The sequence below is a fragment of the Acanthisitta chloris genome, unplaced genomic scaffold (assembly GCF_000695815.1).
Source record: "Acanthisitta chloris isolate BGI_N310 unplaced genomic scaffold, ASM69581v1 scaffold788, whole genome shotgun sequence".
Taxonomy (NCBI): Eukaryota; Metazoa; Chordata; class Aves; order Passeriformes; family Acanthisittidae; genus Acanthisitta; species Acanthisitta chloris.
In genome coordinates, this window is record NW_008687355.1 from 14926 (window position 1) to 32413 (window position 17488).

Genomic DNA, 17488 nt, shown 5'->3' on the forward strand with positions numbered 1-17488 from the left:
AAAAAAGAAAAAAAAAACCAGAAAAAAAAAAAAAAAAAAAAAAAGAGAGAAATCGCAAAATGCCAATATATTCCAACATTGTCGGGACCAATATTCTTAAAATTAGCCATTTTCTACCAATGTATTAGCTGACTACACCCACTCTCACATTTTAGACAACTATCATAGAATCATGTTATATTACAAGACATGATTCAGCTGCAGAAACCTGATGGACCTTCTCCTTTAACAGTAGTTATTCAAAGGTTTAATTTAGGACACGTTTTGTATGAAATGCAAAACCAAAAGATTGAGGGAAGGAAGGAATATTTTCCTCTTATCCATTATTTTTGGTAGAAATGTCCACCTCCCCAGACCCACATGTCAAGAGGACTGCTGGAGAGAACTATGTGTCATTTCACACTTTTGTTATAATCAAATGACTCTATTTTAAACAGAAAAAAACAAAACTCCATAATTAACATTCATTTAAGCAGCCTACATCTAGAATCTATTATTCAAACCGTTTTCAATACACCCATTCTTGCTTCCAGATTAGAAGCCTGGTCCATTAGATTCAGTTTAACTGAAAATCCCCAAACACTTAACTCATTCTTCTGCCTGGCAGCCCCCAATCCCAGCAAAAATTAAACGAGTAAATATTTAGTACTAACCTTGTAAAATATTCAAGGGCCTGCTCTATGTAATCCACAGCCTTACTATCCAAATAGTTATCAAGTGCTGATCTTGCCAACGTAAGATAGCACTCACCAAGTCCTGAAAATAAGATTAAATATCCTCTCAGAAAAGATATGTTTTTATGATACGCTTGATAAATAAGGCAGTGAGGGAAGGTGGAAGCCTGCACAGTGTTCTGCTTTACACAAAGATACATACCCTGAACAGGCTACAACAAAATCAAAAGACCTGCAATGTTCACAACAGAGATTTTGCTTTTGACCTATCTTGTCAAGTGTGAAATGTAGAATAATTTGTGTATTAAAAATCCAATTGGTTATAAAAAACATAGCATTTAAGCTTTGGGTTTGCCCTCAAATATTAAGTAAATACTTCATAAGAAATCTGCTCTGCATTTCTAAGTCTTTGACAAATACACCAGCTTTCAGTTTAGAGGAATCAAAAACGGTTGCTGCAACACAAAAACAGAAGAAATGTTACAGTAGGCATTATTTAATCCAATTTATTTAAGAATTTATATCATATGGTGTGTTGGGTCTGGTTGAGATGGAGTTAATTTTCCCCACAGCAACTCTCATAGTGCTGTGCTGTGTACTGGTAGCTGCAAAGCTGCTGCCAACACACCAGTGTTTTGGCTACTGATGAGCAGTGCTTGGAATAGCATCAAGGCAGTGTCTCCAACATTCCTAGCCCCAGCAGTAGGCTGGGGAAAGCCAAGATCTTGGGACAAGACACAGCCAGGACAGCTGACCTAAGGGACATTCCAGAACATATCATATCTGCTCAGCCATAAAAGCTAAGAGAAAGGTTGAAGAGGTGAGGCAGCATTTGTTATCATATTCGTTTTCTGAAGCAACTGCTAAGCAGACTAAAGTCCTGCTTTGTGAGAAGTGGCAGGACTTTCCCTGCTGATGGAAAGCAGACAATAAATTTAGTTTTCCTTTGCTTCTGCATGTGGCCTTGCATTTGCTTTATCATACTGCATTTACCTTGACCCATGAGTTTTTTCCATTCTATTTTCTCCCCTGCTCATATCCTGCTGAGAAGGGCAGTGACAGAGCAGCTTGATGGGCAGATGGTATCCAGACAAGGTCAACCCACCACATACAGAAATAAATCTCACTGTTACAAGGAACTGCTTCTAATGCCCCAGTTTCTACCATTTTTCAGAAATAACTGTTTGGTTTATACTCTTGCTGGCACCAGCAGTGACTCTGGCTGGCAGTAAGTCACTGGATACGAGTACTATTCATTTTCAGTATTATTTTGACAGTTCAGAACCTAGCATGAGCAGGGTATCACACCCTGTTCCTATACCAAACCCATGCTTTGCAAGCATCTTTATCTTGGTCTCACTAAGTATCTGGCTTGACCACACAGAAGTCCCAAGATCATGGTCTTCTCAGATGTCAAGTAACTCTGTAATCTAGAGTCTCTAAGAGGGTGAAAACTCAAGAGTAGGATCTGGACAAAACAAACAGACTACAATGAGAGCGATTATGAGAGAAGACTTAGGAGATGTAAGATTAAGTATAAAGGCAACTGTGGGGGGGCAAATCTTGATACCGTGTGCTTCTGTTTTCTCTACTCATTTCATTCCAAGCAACACTGTCAACTGTTACCTACAGACACATGCACACTTCTACAGGACAACATCTTTGCAATTCTTCTACTTATTTCACCTGGTAGCTATGCAGGATTAATTAACTTTCATACTTACTTGGAAGAGAAATAATCATCCCCATTCATCATAATTTAAGACCTCTTCAGAATTTGAGGGCTACTACAAACTAGCTTTCACACAGGGGATCACATGGCTCTACATACCCAAACTACAACCCTATCCTTCCATGCAGGAAAACCTCAATACAGCAAGAACCTCTCCAAAAGACTGAAGCAGTACAGTGCACAGAGGGAGAAGGAGTGAACACTTTCAAGTTCAGACATATTACCTTTCAGTGCAGGCACATAGTTTTCTGTCTTCTTTAAGATTTGTTGATAGGTAGCTATAGCATTTTCGTATTTGCCTAAAATCTGCTCAACTGCTGCAGCTTTGTAAATGCTGTATACAAGTCCCGGGTTCAACTCACTGGCTTTTCTGAAGGATTTCAGAGCTGTTGCATAGCTACCTCTGTTCAAGTAAGCCTCCCCTAAAGACTCCCAGCAGTTGGAATCCTTTGGATCAGCCCTGAGAGCTGCCTGCAAACTGAAGACACCAAGATATAAATTTATTTAAATCAAAGGTGATACAATTTAACATATTTCCTTGCATTATATACTCTCAGGGCACAAATGCACAAAACTTTTAAACACAACATAGTAGTGTTTTCATCTTCAGAGGGCATTATACAAGTTTAGGCATTGTACCTAACTCCGGCTCATTATTCAGTGGTATACCAGGCTTGTCTACACCTGTCACCAGGCTAGGTAATAGAACACTTCTACGCTAACAAGGCTACATTCTGCCGATTCTGAAACTGAAGAGACACAGCTTGCTCTCCTTTAGTACAAGCAATACTATAATCACCTAACTTATTTTCAAAACTTGTTTTGATCAAAGACCATTTCACTGAGATTTTGGAAAAGGACTTAAATCAGCCACCAGTTCTCTTACTCAGACACTGCTTGTAATGGCCGACCAGTTCTCAGGTAGTAGAGTCCACGATGAAGCCAGGCCCACTTTGCTCTACCAAAGCTTGCATTTTCAGTTACCTCATTCAGGATTGACAGAGCAGTATCCTAACAAAGCAACAAAAACGCCCAGTTAGTAAAAAAAGAAATGTTTTTTTAAATGTTCTGGTGACTTTGTATGTTTTTCCTGAAAGAAGCAAGGTGGAGGATGGAGAAAAGAAATGACACAAGCTAAATATGAAGAAATCCTTGACCTTCTCTTCATGTTTCCTACTGAAAAAAATCCTTCATCCAGATCACACACGTGATGACCAAAGTGTTATGCTTGGTTCTCCTACTCTCCTCCCCAGATACATTTAGTTTGGAATTGGAGGATAAAACTGAAGCAGGTCCAACTACGAAAGCTACTATGCAACGACAGAACCTCTTCTTTTAGAATCTTATTCTCAAATACAGAGGAAACCTGAAGTGATTCCTCAAACAGAAATACTAACACAGAAACAAAACAGCAGTAATCTGAAATTCTGTATGTACAATACCATGTCTCCGAGTTCCACACATAAGTCTACAGCTGCTCTTCCTGATTCTTCATCCATTTTGTCCAGTTCAAAAGCTTTTTTATAGCAACGATAAGCTCTATATTTGTCTCCAGCAACATCTCTGTAGTAGTCACCTAAATAAAAAAAGGCACTTCCCATGTAGCTGTCCAGTTTTGCAGCCTATAAGGAAATATGAACAAAACATAAGACAGCATTTTGAAGGGCAGACAGGTCCAATTATAACTATTGTTCAATCTGCTTATCAACTTTTTAAAGACCATTCTGTGATACATCTGAGTTGTCAAACTATATTTTAAAATTGCACAGATTACCTGAGCTTTAAATATCTGCAAAATCTGCTACAAACCTCATGACACAAAGCACTAACAAAATAACTGTGCTAGGAGGAAACAAATCTTGACTACAACCCATTATTTTCATATTCTACTGTTTCAACCATTATGCTCATGCTCTTGCCATATTACATCACAATTAACTCCAGCCTTCTCTAAATTGAAGTTCCTTATCAGATGCACTTGCCAGATTTGTTTATACCTAAGAAACTCACAGTCTCCAACAAGCTGAAAATAGCTTTATCAATAATAATAAAGATCACATAAAATGGCTCTAAAGACCCAAAAGTACTGTTCAGTTCAACTACAATCTCCAATATACTGGGCTAAAGTGCAAACGATAGGCAGTAAATTGAGCTGCCAATACCTATCATGAAGTTACAGCAAGTTTACAATGTGTAGAGTCTTATTTTGTATATCACATGTTACCAATATAGATGTCAGACTAAATCTTTTGGATTCACATTCTTATCTGTGTTCAGAAAAAAGCCACAATGACTTTAAGAAAAAAAAAAAAAAAAAATCAAGAAAAGCATATAAATTGTGGGGTACTGACTAATGTCCTTGGACAGACATTGAAACTAACACCATTAGGTTTTTTTGCTTCCTCATTCTGTTCTCCAATTTGAATTTTGTCCTCCCCATTTCAAAATGTCTTCAAAGATCTACACTGGTCATGTAGAGGCCTTGACTTTCCAACTCTCAAGGAGAAAAGATTGATAGAATCACCATTATCTTTGGCTCATTCAAAGGCCTCAGGAATTGAGTGAAGAGAGGAAAACCAAAGCAGGTTGATTATAGGTAATCGCACAGCTCCCTGCAATGCCTTTTTGCACAGATCGACTTGGTTTACAGGCTCTGGAGGCTTGTAAATGGTAACAAGCAAAAATATTCAAGTCTGTCATTCCAGTAAATGTATTTTCCATTCTTGGTTTCTAATGTAGGAAAGCACTAGCTCCACATGAACAGTTAAACAGCCTTTACCTTCAAGAACTCCGTGAGTGCTTTTCCTTTGTCTTTTTTTGTCTCATCACTCATGAACCAGTATGTGAGCCCCAGGTACTGATGATACTCTGCAGTTTCAGCCTTTCTTTCAATAGCATTCAGAAAACTAAATAAAACGAACACAGGTGAGATCAAACAAATTCTCAAAAGCTGAAAAACACTGTACTCTACTGTCTCACAACAACTCCCTGTTAGGGGGAGAAAAATAATTCTACCTTTTTTCTGCCTGTTCATAGTTCTTCTGGGAATAATGGATGAAACCCTCTAGAGCATGGGACTCCGCCAGATCAGCGTGGGACAGCAGGAGTTCTTGTGAAATCTGCAAAAGGATGTAATTATTCCCTTGCTACTTCTTCTATGAATCCAAGAATTGTACTTTGCTTACAGGAATGACAATCCAGTACTGACCTTTGAAGCCTGATCCATTAAACCTTTGATTACATAAGCCCGACCCCTGATAGATGAAACCACTGGATCACTGCTTGCATCTACAATCTAGAAAACCAAGTAATAAACACAATCAACTTATTCTCTCCCCACATTGAGAAATGAAAGGTGTCAAAAGCAGGCAAACTGCATGAAGATAATGAAAACATTTAGATGTTTTCTCTAATACCCCTGAAAAGACTTACAATAATTCTGATGAAGAACAAGATTGTGGAGAACAGAACCAGGACAAAGCAGAAAAGTCTAAACAACAAAGAATGAAACTGTGGGACAAAACCAATTTCTACTAAAGCTGAAAGTAATATGCTCTTCTTCATGACTAATAACAAGCAAATGAAGGACATGGGGAGCAGGATTATAACAATGACTCAAATTAAGATGAACAACAGCCAAGAACCCAGCAGCACTGAGCAATACCAGACAATATCAAAAGTATTATCTTCTAAAATTAGAATTGCAACTGAAAAAGAGCTGCAGCAAAGCCTAAAACAAGCGGAGAAAGAAGAACAGTTTGGATTACACTACTGCTAGTAGGAACGGTCTAAACCACAGTGAATGAAGAAAGAAAGCAAGAGGATCAATACACAACTTGAGTACAGAAAGATGAGAGCACTTTTTAAAATTTAAAAAGAAAAACAACCCAAACATTTTAGTCAATGAAAATACCTGTTCAAGTGCTTTAATGGCTTCTTCTGCAGCATCAGAATCCGCTATTTTAATCAAAGTTTCTGCTTTCAACTGAAGGATAAGGTTCTTCCACCGCAGATTAGGACCCTCAGGAGTTCCAAGAGCCTCAAGAGCTGTTGATAAGAAGAACCTTTCATCAAGTAAAACAAGATAAAAACAAAATCTACAAAAAGCAGCACTGTTCCAAATATTTTTTACATCTTGTTAGTTACAATTTTTTTCTGTCTAATGGAATACCACTTAATACAACAATTTTTTGGACTGCTCTCCTCCATATTGAGGAAGTTGCGCTTTAAAATTTCTATTCATTCAAGTTTAAAAATTAAGTCAGTTTTAGGGAGGTCCTCTCAGAACCACAGATACTGGTTGCTTTCTAGCTACTGGCCTTATAAATGGAAGGCTACATTTTCCCCATTTGTGTACTGAAGAAACAATGACCTTTCAACAAACAAGTTGTTTTACACTTCAGTGTTTAAAGAAAATAGTATTACTGAAGTCAGGGATATAACTCTGTGCCTGTATAAAGGTTGCTTTGTACCTTTCTACACTGTACTGATTACTTTTCCAATACACGGTGTAACCTCACCTCAGAGAATGATGGTATCTCTGTTGAGCTTCAACATTCTCCCAAGGTAAAAACTTCCTGCATAACTCAATTAATTGTTTGCCTTTTTGCATATGACAAACTTATGTCTGACTTGATACAGCCAGTAAGACAGGCCAAGCAAAAAGCAAAGCTTCCCCAGAATTCTCTCCAGCTTTCCATACACTCTTTGGAACCAAGGAAAAGTTCTGCATCAACAGTATCTTTTCGCAAGGAACAATAGCTTAACTTAACCAAAGCTTGAGAAACAAAACTTATTTTGTTTGTTCTGAGCCTGCCATTTTAGATGCATTTTGGTACTAACCAGACTTCACATAGGAAAACAAAACATTTAATTTGTATTTCACATCATTTACACCTTCACAGATATCAAAATCATCTTTTCACCAGGCTGAAAAATGACTCAACAGGCTATTTGCTTGTTTGCATATACTCCATTTTTCATACATTGGATCACCCTTATTACTACTTTATTAACTTCTGCTATTATTTTTGCTTTGAGATGGGGTGGATGGATTTCACTATGCTGCTGAAGTTCTTAAAGCCACTCTTTGTTGATGCTCTGTTTCACTAACCACTCCCTTCCCTGTAAACCCTAATATTTGACTTGTCTGTAAAGCATAGCAGCGGAAAGACGCAGTCCTATTTTTTCACACAGAATGAGGACCCTTCTGCACTCTCTTCAACAAGGCTGCAGGACAGCTTCTTGTGGGAGCTGTGGGAACAATTCTTCCCACAACTCTACAATTTTGCATTTAAGACTACAGAATTCTCTTCATTATTGTAACACTTAGTTACGTGCTCTGGCAAATCACCTCAGAGTTTTGCAGTGTGCTTTGAATAGCAGCAAACTATAACCTTATTACACAACACTCATAAAAAGCACAGGTATTGGTGAAAATGTCAGGGACACTTCCTTCCAGCCTGAAAGCAAACACCATTACTATACTATACTTTACCTTTTAACTTTACAAAATTCAATGCTACCACTCTACTTCTTAACCCAAAGCTACTTACTTTCATTAACAGTCATGTAAGAGACCTTGTCAATTACCACCCAGAAATCAGAGAAGACTAGATATCACATCTCCCATGCCTCTGTGCTTTTAAGCACCTTCAAGGAGTTCTAACAAAACAACTTCACTTTACAGAAGTTGTGCTGCCTACCCCCAGAATATCTGCTCTACATAAAACTGAAACAACAAAATTTGGGAATTTAACTAATTCGACCACTAAACATACCAGACATGTCAGTGGTTTCCCTGAATTTTCCCACAAACCTTTTCAGAAGTTAAAGCCATGCTATCTACTTCCAAGCATTTGGGTGCCAAGACAGTTTAAGCAAGCAATTACTTAAATCCCTTAGTACTTCAGCATTTTCATCTTTATCTGCATTTTACATTACCTTGATTAAAAACTTTTCTTTCAAGTCAACATATGAAGTCTACCAGACTAAAAATTTATGACACCTATCCTTTCAGGCAATTATCTGTTGTTTGGCAGTGTTGGTCAACCACCAGCAGAAGCAGCATATTAGGAATACACAAACCTTCTACATACTAACCATCAGACAGCTTTCTGATTCTGATTAGCCAAGCATTTTCCCTATTCCCAAGACTAAGCCGTATACAGGGCTTTTCAGCTGTCATAAAACAAGAGAAGCGGCACAAGACGTGAGACAGCAAAATGCAACAGACTATGACTGTTGCTAACTCAGACCTACACTCCAAAGTCACATGGGCTGGACTATATAAAGCCATGTACCCCTCCAATTGCTCTTTCAATTAGCAAGCAGTTACCTTGATTGCAGGACAGGATGGCATTCTTGTGTTGGTGAATTTTCACCTGTGTCTCTGCTAAATAATACCACGCTGCTGGACACTGGTTAGTCTTTTGCAAACCTAATAAAAGAAGAGTTTAAAAAAGGCAATTAAATAAGTTGCTTAAGGTTGCAAAGACACTGCAGCTAGAAGATGCTGTTTTACCATATGATCCATCAAAAACATATTATCAATCAGATAAAAGTTGCAGTTAATTCTTTCTGTAAGTCTTGTTTTAGACACACAGGCTTCCAGGAAACAAAGGGAAAAAGTGACTCACTTAAGGTGCACTTTTGTTTCAAAAAGAAGAAAGTCCTTCATTTTGTTGTTGATCAAACATCAGAAACCTGTAGACTGCTTTATAAAGTTTTTCTAAGAAACCAGAAAAGGCCTATAGAGCTTCAAGACAGCAAAAATATGCTTGCAAGAGTGTTAAGATGCCTTAATTAAAGATTAATAAAAAAACCTGAATTTATTTGTTCTGATATATAACTCCTAATGCCTGGAAACTTCAATGCCTAAGAAGCAAATACTTGCTTCATTGGGAAAGTCATAATTTGCAAGCTTTATACATTCACACATATACCAAGAGCCTTGTCCTTTCCAGTCTCCCCGTCATGATCAGAGTACTACATATAAAACTGAAAAATATTTTATTTCAATTAATATAAATTTTTTAGCTTTTGTCAAAAACAGGATGTATGTTTTGTCAAAACACACAATGTCTATTTAAGCCAGAAGAATTTACTTTCCATGGAATACTTTCTTCTTAAGCACATGAAACTTATTTCATGGTTTAGGCAAGACATGTTATTTCACTGTGGCTAAGCTACTGCAGAATATTCCCAAAACCAATTTCAGAAACAATCTTACTCTAAACTTAGGTGAATGGATGAAGGATGTAACATTATAACCTGACTCGTGAATGCTTACATCCCAAATAGTTATTTGCACAATTTTCACAATAAGCTGCCATAGCCAGCACAGTGAGAGTGAAGTTTTGTTTTCCCACTGGTGCACGTACAAATAATTTACAAAGAGCTTTGCCATTTCAATACAAGCACATTAATTACAGATAAACCAACTCTTCAGCAAATATGGCTACTGTACAACAACAACAAAAAAGAAACTCTAAAGATATTTTTCTTTAGATATTCAATGTAAGTGTTTACCCAATGTAAGCGTTAAGGAGGTCTTAAAATGAAGTAACTTTAAAGGAAATTCTCCTTTGTTCAGATATAGAAACACAGTGACTTGATTCAGGAAGATGCATGACATTTTGCTTTATGAATTCCACATTCTTTCATTAATTGCTATTGCTATATTTACCTTTTCATCTGGCTATTTCCCCAGTAACAGTAGGATTAAAAAGGCTTTACATTAAAACACTGCAGAGCTGACTTTAACAGCAATGACAGAGTTCAGATATGTTATAATTAAAGCTATATTTAAAAAAATTCGAACAATCCCAGAAAGTGTTGAGTATTCTTTGACAATCTAGCTGGTCTTAGAACTGGCAAAGTACTATGCAAGTACAGATTCCTTAACTATTCATCATAAACTAGGATGTGTTTAAGTTACATTAATTTAACCTCATATTACATATTTACCTTCAGTAAGGCTCTTAACAGCCTCCTTGTATTTCTCTTCTTGGATGCATTTTATACCAAAACCAATGATGCCTGGACCACTACTTGTGTCCATCTCCAAAAGCCTAGAAAAACAGTGCAGGGCCTCTTCTGACAAAGTACCTGGTTCCAGAAAAAGACATTTTCTATAGAGTTTTATATTTTTTAAAAAGAGCAACAGCATACCTTGTCTACATAAATGACCATAATCCTTTGAGTTCAAAGCAATTTTCCAAAAGCTCTATATACTTATCATCCTCCACCCCACAGACAACCCAAAACCCAAGCAGTAATCTATATATCCATTACAGTCAAACAAAATGAACTGACAGTCTGTAACCTAAATAGCCACTTTTATTACATTACTACAGGTAATCTCTTCCTTTATTAATAAAAACTAATTCCTTCAAGTGCTTTCATGCAAGACCAGCTGAATGTCCACATGTCACAATCTGCCACAAATAAATCAAAATTATTTCCTTCTAGAGCAGGCCTTGTGTACATACAAATTTGCTGTGATGACCATGCTGAAACAACCTTGCTGTGAAAACATACACTTTAATGTCTTGGCTTCATTTTAACTGACACCACTAACTTTTGACACTTGTGTTCAGCTGTGATTATAGAGTTGGCAGTGCTTAAATGTACTGTTGTGACTTGCAGCAGCAATCTCTGAACTACTCTTTTCTTCACAAAATTAAGGATTCATGTGACATAAAGGTTGCCTTTGACTTGTATTTGGTAAAGGTGACCTAACAATGCATTTGAGTTACAAGCCTACAAGTGCAGGGCATAAAGGACTAAGACATAGTTGGAATGACTCAGATATAAACAAAAAGACTTACTAAAACATAAGCAACATCCTTCCCACACCAAGAAGACTGTGGTATGGTGAGATATCGCCAGACAAGAACTATGCTAACCAGATGCTTCTTTTCTTCAAAAATTAGTTTCTGGATCTTTCTCCAAAACATAAAGTATTTTCAAATGCTTTATAAATTGAGAGTCTGGGCCTCATGTGCCTTCATCCTTTCCAATCAAAGTGAAAAATTCTCACCTGTTTTATGCTGCTACATTATTCCATGAAGCCTGCCTTCAAAACTGGAAAAAGTATTCTTCTACCTAAGCTGAAAGTTATTGCCCTTCATATAAATCAGAGGGGATTTTTTTCCTGAATTTCTTTCCTTGTTTTAAAAAGAAATAAAATCAATTTCTAAGGTCTCAAGCAATAACATGAAAGACCAAAATCTAGTAGCTATCTTTGAAAATGCTGAGAAGGTGTCCAACACACTTACAATGCTGTTTATTAAATTAGTGAAAATATCAACTGCATACTTTCAAATCCCTGCACTTCTGAACACACCATGTTTTGGTTTTTCCCCAAAGATTCTCCTTCTCTATTTAACAAGACACTTCTAAAACAGATCTGTTTATTCCCTATTCACAAGGCACACTTTTAAAGAAAGTTTTACAAATGTTTGTTGGGGATTTTTTGCCAAGAGAAAATATCTGTGTCAAGAATAACCTAAGAGCAGCCTGTCCCCAGCCTTAGAACACTGGCTAATGCTCTCCATTTTCTCTTCTAAGGTCAAGAAGCTAACATGCATTTATCCGGAGAGGCTGTTTTCAAGTTTTGTATGGCGTTGTTTATTTGATACTTTGAACATTGCCAGAGTTGGACTTAACCTGTCGAATTTTTTGTCAATTTACAGCCACCACTCAGTTACAGAGCTAGGAAATGGCAAGTCATAGGAACAAACCCTCCATTTCCAGAAACAGAACAGAGAAGTAAAGCATGTACTTGTATTGAGTTGTGAAAGGTAAAAACTTGTAAACAGATTGTCAGAAAACTAACTACAGAAGTAATTTAAGACCCAGAAATGCCTAAATCTATCCTACTTACCTGATTGAAGGAAGTGCAAGCAAAGTACTTCTAAAGGATAACTAACGGTAGGATACAAAGCCATCATATCATTACAGGCCTTTTCCAACCTAGCTGCTTCATGAGGAAACTTCAAAGAAAAAAAAATAGTTATTTGTGTGAAATATTAGCTGTGAAATATTACATCTGGTCAGTGATAAGATACCTTAACAGAACCTTACTTTTGACAAGCACTGGATATATTCCTTGTAAAGACTTTGATGGTGTTCACCAGGGACAGTGTCAGCAGAGTTCACCGCATGTTCAAATGCAGTCAAAAGCTGAAATAAGACATAATTAGGAGTGGAAAAAATCAATCACTCTAGGGAAATGTTAGCCTTACAGGACAGAGTATTTCAGCTTGAAGAAACATACAAGAACCATCTATATGCTTCATCACTTCAGATCTGACCAAAAGCAAAAGCTAAAGCCAAATGCATTTACCAAAAGCCTCTTGAACACTGACAGGTTTGGGGTATCAACAGACTTTCTAGGAAGGCCATCTCAATGTTGGATGACTCCTTTGGTAAAGGAAATGCTCCCATATATCAAGTCTGAACCATTCCCACACATCCAAAAAACTAGATGCTGGGGAGAATAGCTAAGCACCTCCCTCTACACTTCCCCTCCTCAGGAAGCTGCAGACAGCAATGAGGTCACACCTCAGCCTCCTCTTCTCCAAACTAGACAAACCCAAAGTTATGACCTGCTTCTCAGAGGACATGCCTTCCAGCCCTTCCACAGTTAAGGGGGCAGTTACATGTTATTACCTGGATCCTGCTCATTAAGTTTACACTAGTAACAGTGAAAGTCACAAAGCAGGTTCCTTATCATGAAGCAGTACTCAGGATCCGAAGAACACTAATTATTTAGTACAAGGTGAAGCAATAATATACTGCTACATAAGATGGGTACAAGGAAGGCAAAATTCCTAAGACTATACATTTTTCCTCAAACCTAATCCCAGTTCAAAGAAGGAACTTAGGTTACTATCCTCTATTGTTAGCTGCCAGCCCTTCTCTCTGCTCTAGTCTAGAAATCTGGTCTTTTTTTTCTTGACTCCTTATATATTAGAGAATACAGGCACTAGAGTGCAGGCTTCCCAACAAGCATGCTAAACAAAGAGTTGACCACAGCTTGTCACAAGTGGAATACTGAATAGTGTGCTGCCTTCAGTGTCACATCATTCCAGGTTCAGGTGCTTTACTCAAAACTGCAGTAAAGTGAACTGCAGATTAGCATATGAAACCCATTACTGACACTTCTGCAATTTCTTTGGTATTTTAAAGTTCTTGTCCCCAAAAAAGAAAGCAGTGCTGCCTGCAGCATCTCTTTTCTATAGTAGCTCATAAGTTAAAGCATCAGACTACTTAAAAGTGAAGATCCAGATTCGATTTTCAGTTCTCTGAAATTACTTCAATTTATATTTTTTGCCCTTCCAGAGCACTGTTATCAACCAGACTGGTGAGGTTCATCTTGCAATAACAGATAAACCAGACAAAGCAAAATTAACTTCGTCCATAGAGAATACAGAATGAGTAGAATTCATAATCATTGTGTTTGCTTCAATTAGCTTTGGCAATTTTCTACGAAGTGAGAGCTTAAAATCTAATGAAGAAAACTTGAACCAAAATGTTGCTTTTCAGGAAAAATAACAGGTACAAAGAAACAGAAACACAGTGCAAAACTACCTCTTGCACCCTAGAGGAAAGCAGGGGGGAGTTTGGTGTTTCAAAGAATGCCTGGATTGGTTTTGCATGGCAAGGTTTTGGTAACAGGGGTTTAGAGGGGTGGTTTCTGTAGGAAGCTGCTAGAAACTTTCCCCATGTCTGACAGAGCCAATGCCAGCTGGCTCCAAAACAGACCTCCTGCTGGCCAAGGCCAAGCCCATCAGGAGATGGTGGTAGTGCCTCTGAGTCTACTGAGGTGACGATCTTCTGCTGGCACTCTCGCTCTCTCTCTCAATCGATTTTCCCTATATACTTAATGCTATAAAATAAAGCTGATATTGAACCAGCATTTGGTCTCGTTTGCACCTTAATTTGGGGAGAGGACTTTAACACCAAATTGTAACACCACTGACCATTGAGACAAACAGTTAATTCAGACAAACAGACTTCAATTGAGGTCAAGCTGCACTGTACATATATTTATGTATATGAAGAGTAAGAAACATTACCAATTGCTCAGTCTTATTATCCTGGTTCTTTGTACTGTCTTTCAGTAACTGGATCATCTTCTTCCAAAGCTGATGAAGCTCTGCTTTTTCTGCACCTTCCTCTTGTTTCCTTCGTATTAGTTTCTGCCATGTTTCAGCCACCTGTCAACAAGAACAAATGAACCAAGCTGTTCCTCTTTAAAGAGCTGGATGTCCAATACAAGTAGGGTCAACTCCACTAGGCTAGGGCAGATAACATGTAACAAAGTAACTTTGTTAGCTGCTTACCAGACTTACCTGCTTTTGACTAAAGCAATAACAAGCCCCAAAGCACCAATAACAGTAAATAAGGTAGAAAACATCAAGAGCATGAATTCTGACTCCAGTTCCTGGAGGAAATCAGCATACAAGTAGACCTAAAGAGTCCTTCAATAAATTCTGAAGAAAAAAGCTTTGTTGGATCTACAGCACTACAAACAGAAAGGGAACAGCAGCAGCAGTCCATGCCAGAATGGTGGAAAAGTCAACAGAACTGCAAAGCAAAAATATGAGTTTGAAGCCTAACTTCAATTTCCTGTTCCACACAGAGGAAGTCTGCCTTCATATGCTAAATTATTAGCATTGAATTTAGTTTCAGAAGCTGGTATACGAAGAGCCTTTGGAGCTAATTAATAGTCTTAAGCCTGATCCAATGTGCTACATAAAACAGAATGGAGCATCAGGGACAGTCTAGGAAGGGATCCCCACACCAGTGGTCTAAACAGACACCTAGAACTGGCAAATCAAGGCAAAGGACACCTGACTCACACATATTGCATGTAAATGTGCATTTGGGACCATTCTTGACTTCTAGAAATGTAACAGAAGAACAATATTCCACCCTCTCAGCCTGTATACTTCTACTCTTTGCCATGTTCATTGTCTGAGGTTCAATACAGCAAAGTTCCAGGTCCTGCAGTTGGGACACAACAACCCTATGCAGTGCTGCAGGCTGGGGGAGGAGTAGCTCAAGTGTTGCTCATCAGAGAGGGACTTGGGAGTGCTGCCTGAGAGCTGACTCATACTGAGCCAACAGTGTGCACAGGTGGCCAAGAAGGCCAATGGCATCTTGCTCTGTATCAAGAATAGTGTGGCCAGCAGAGTAGAGAAGAGGTCATCCCCCGTACTCAGCATCGGTGAGGCCACACCTTGAGTATTGTGCTCAGTTTTGGGCCCTTCACTTTAAAAAGGACATTGAAGTGCTGGAGTGAGTTCACTGAAGGACAACGAGGCTCATAAAAGGTCTATGAGAAACTGCTGAGGGAGTTGAATTTGTTTAGCCTTAAGAACAGATGGCTTAAGGGTGACCTCATCACTCCCTACAACTACCTGAGACGGGGGTGTAGAGAGGTGGGGGATGGTCTCCACTGCTATGCCTGCAGTGAGAGGACTAGAGGGAATGGTCATGAGCTGAAACAGGGGAGACTGAGATTAGGTATTAGGAAAAACATTTTTGCTGTTAAGAGTGGACAGGCACAGGAATAAACTGCCCAGGAAGGTGGTGAGTCACCATCCCTCGAAGTCTTTAAGAGGTGTCTGGACCTGGCACTGTAGGATATAGTTTAGGGTTTAGGGGCATGGCAGGTTAATGGTTGGACTTGATGATCTTAAATGTCTCCACTAATCTTGGTGATTTTACGATTCTATGCTCTGTCAGTTGAATGGATTGCATCCAAGTCTCACACAGTGGAAATGAAACAAATAATAGTTAAAATCAGTTCCTCCTGGTTGTAGTCCATAAGGAGATCTTAAGTGGTCTGTGGCCCAAAAAGTGGGGATTCTTTGATGCAAAATAATTAGTTCTAATCAAATAGAAAATCCCTCCTAGAAAAGAGAAAGTACTTGACCTACCTCTAAATATTTCTTTTCTTGATGATACAGTTCCACAAGCTTGTTACATATATCACACCATTTCTGCTTGTCACTACTAGAAAGGAGGAAGAAAATCCCAAACAAAGCTAAGGTTTTCACAAAACAGTATAATGTTTTTCAAATTCTGACAAATAATTCAGTAGGTACAGTTGTTACACTAATATTTAGAATAAATACTATAGACTATCCTAGAAGTTTTACTCATTGCTGCTTTGAATGTAAAAAAAAAATTACATTAAGGGACTGTACTTGTTCTTCTTGATCACTTTTCAGATTAAGAAAACACTCCAGTCAGCTACAGTGACAGCTGACTTTATTTTAGAACAGTACCTCTATGAATAATCAGATGACATATATTCTGTGATCTTAGAGCAGAGAAAAAATAAACCTATTTATTAATGCAGACAATGAACTACCACAGCTAAATGCTTCAAGGTAGTGAGTTTAGAGGGACAGGATAACAATTCTTCAAACTACTAACCTCAAGTACAATGATTCTAAGAGCTTTAGCCTTATCAAAAGGGACAGAAACAAGAGATTTTTATATGGGCACAGAAAACCTTAGTAAAAAGTGCTGACCCACTAATGTGAGAAGGCTTTAAAAAAAACAAAGTCAGTGCTATATATCAGCAATGGCATTCACTGAACTAGAAATCTTAAGACTGAATTATGGCACTCAATATCCTTTACCTTTCATAAAGTTCCAAGAGCTTTTGGTAAACATCTGCTAAGTCTCTTTTGACATCTGTTTGGTTGGGTTTCTCATATAAGTTTGCTAATCCCTTAAAAAAAAAAAGATTAAAATAAGTAAGATTTTATGTCAATGGTTATGTGTTATAAGAACACCACAAGTGCTGCCTACAAAAATTACTCTCTTGCCTTGAATGGGGTCAAGTGTTAATGTAGTCATCGTTGAGCAGAATTTCTGTTGATACTTCTGCACAGCCTTCTGAATCTACTTATATTAAGTGAAAAGCTTTCCTCACTTTCTTAACTAATACCAAAACCTCTTTGAAACATGTATCTATTACATATTCTTGTCTGTGCAACAGACAATATGCAAACTACAGCAGGCTGCATGATAAAATACACATAATACATAAAAT

The 17488-nt window shown here is 37.9% G+C and overlaps 1 protein-coding gene across 1 annotated transcript in view; it reads right to left on the reverse strand.

The window, feature by feature from the left end:
• The window catches only part of TTC37 (tetratricopeptide repeat domain 37), a gene marked incomplete at its 3' end in the record, with an annotated part of 32674 nt that overhangs the window by 13735 nt on the left and 1451 nt on the right, over nucleotides 1-17488 (reverse strand). Inside the window, exons 3-17 of the mRNA XM_009080527.1 lie at nucleotides 17073-17164; nucleotides 16362-16437; nucleotides 14493-14633; nucleotides 12496-12594; nucleotides 12296-12404; nucleotides 10375-10515; nucleotides 8744-8845; nucleotides 6320-6453; nucleotides 5615-5701; nucleotides 5422-5525; nucleotides 5186-5312; nucleotides 3849-4028; nucleotides 3293-3417; nucleotides 2631-2884; nucleotides 654-756 (exon numbers count right to left, since the gene is read on the reverse strand). Coding sequence (XP_009078775.1) covers nucleotides 654-756; nucleotides 2631-2884; nucleotides 3293-3417; nucleotides 3849-4028; nucleotides 5186-5312; nucleotides 5422-5525; nucleotides 5615-5701; nucleotides 6320-6453; nucleotides 8744-8845; nucleotides 10375-10515; nucleotides 12296-12404; nucleotides 12496-12594; nucleotides 14493-14633; nucleotides 16362-16437; nucleotides 17073-17164 — 1874 coding nt within the window. The remainder of the gene's footprint in view (nucleotides 1-653; nucleotides 757-2630; nucleotides 2885-3292; nucleotides 3418-3848; nucleotides 4029-5185; nucleotides 5313-5421; nucleotides 5526-5614; nucleotides 5702-6319; nucleotides 6454-8743; nucleotides 8846-10374; nucleotides 10516-12295; nucleotides 12405-12495; nucleotides 12595-14492; nucleotides 14634-16361; nucleotides 16438-17072; nucleotides 17165-17488) is intronic.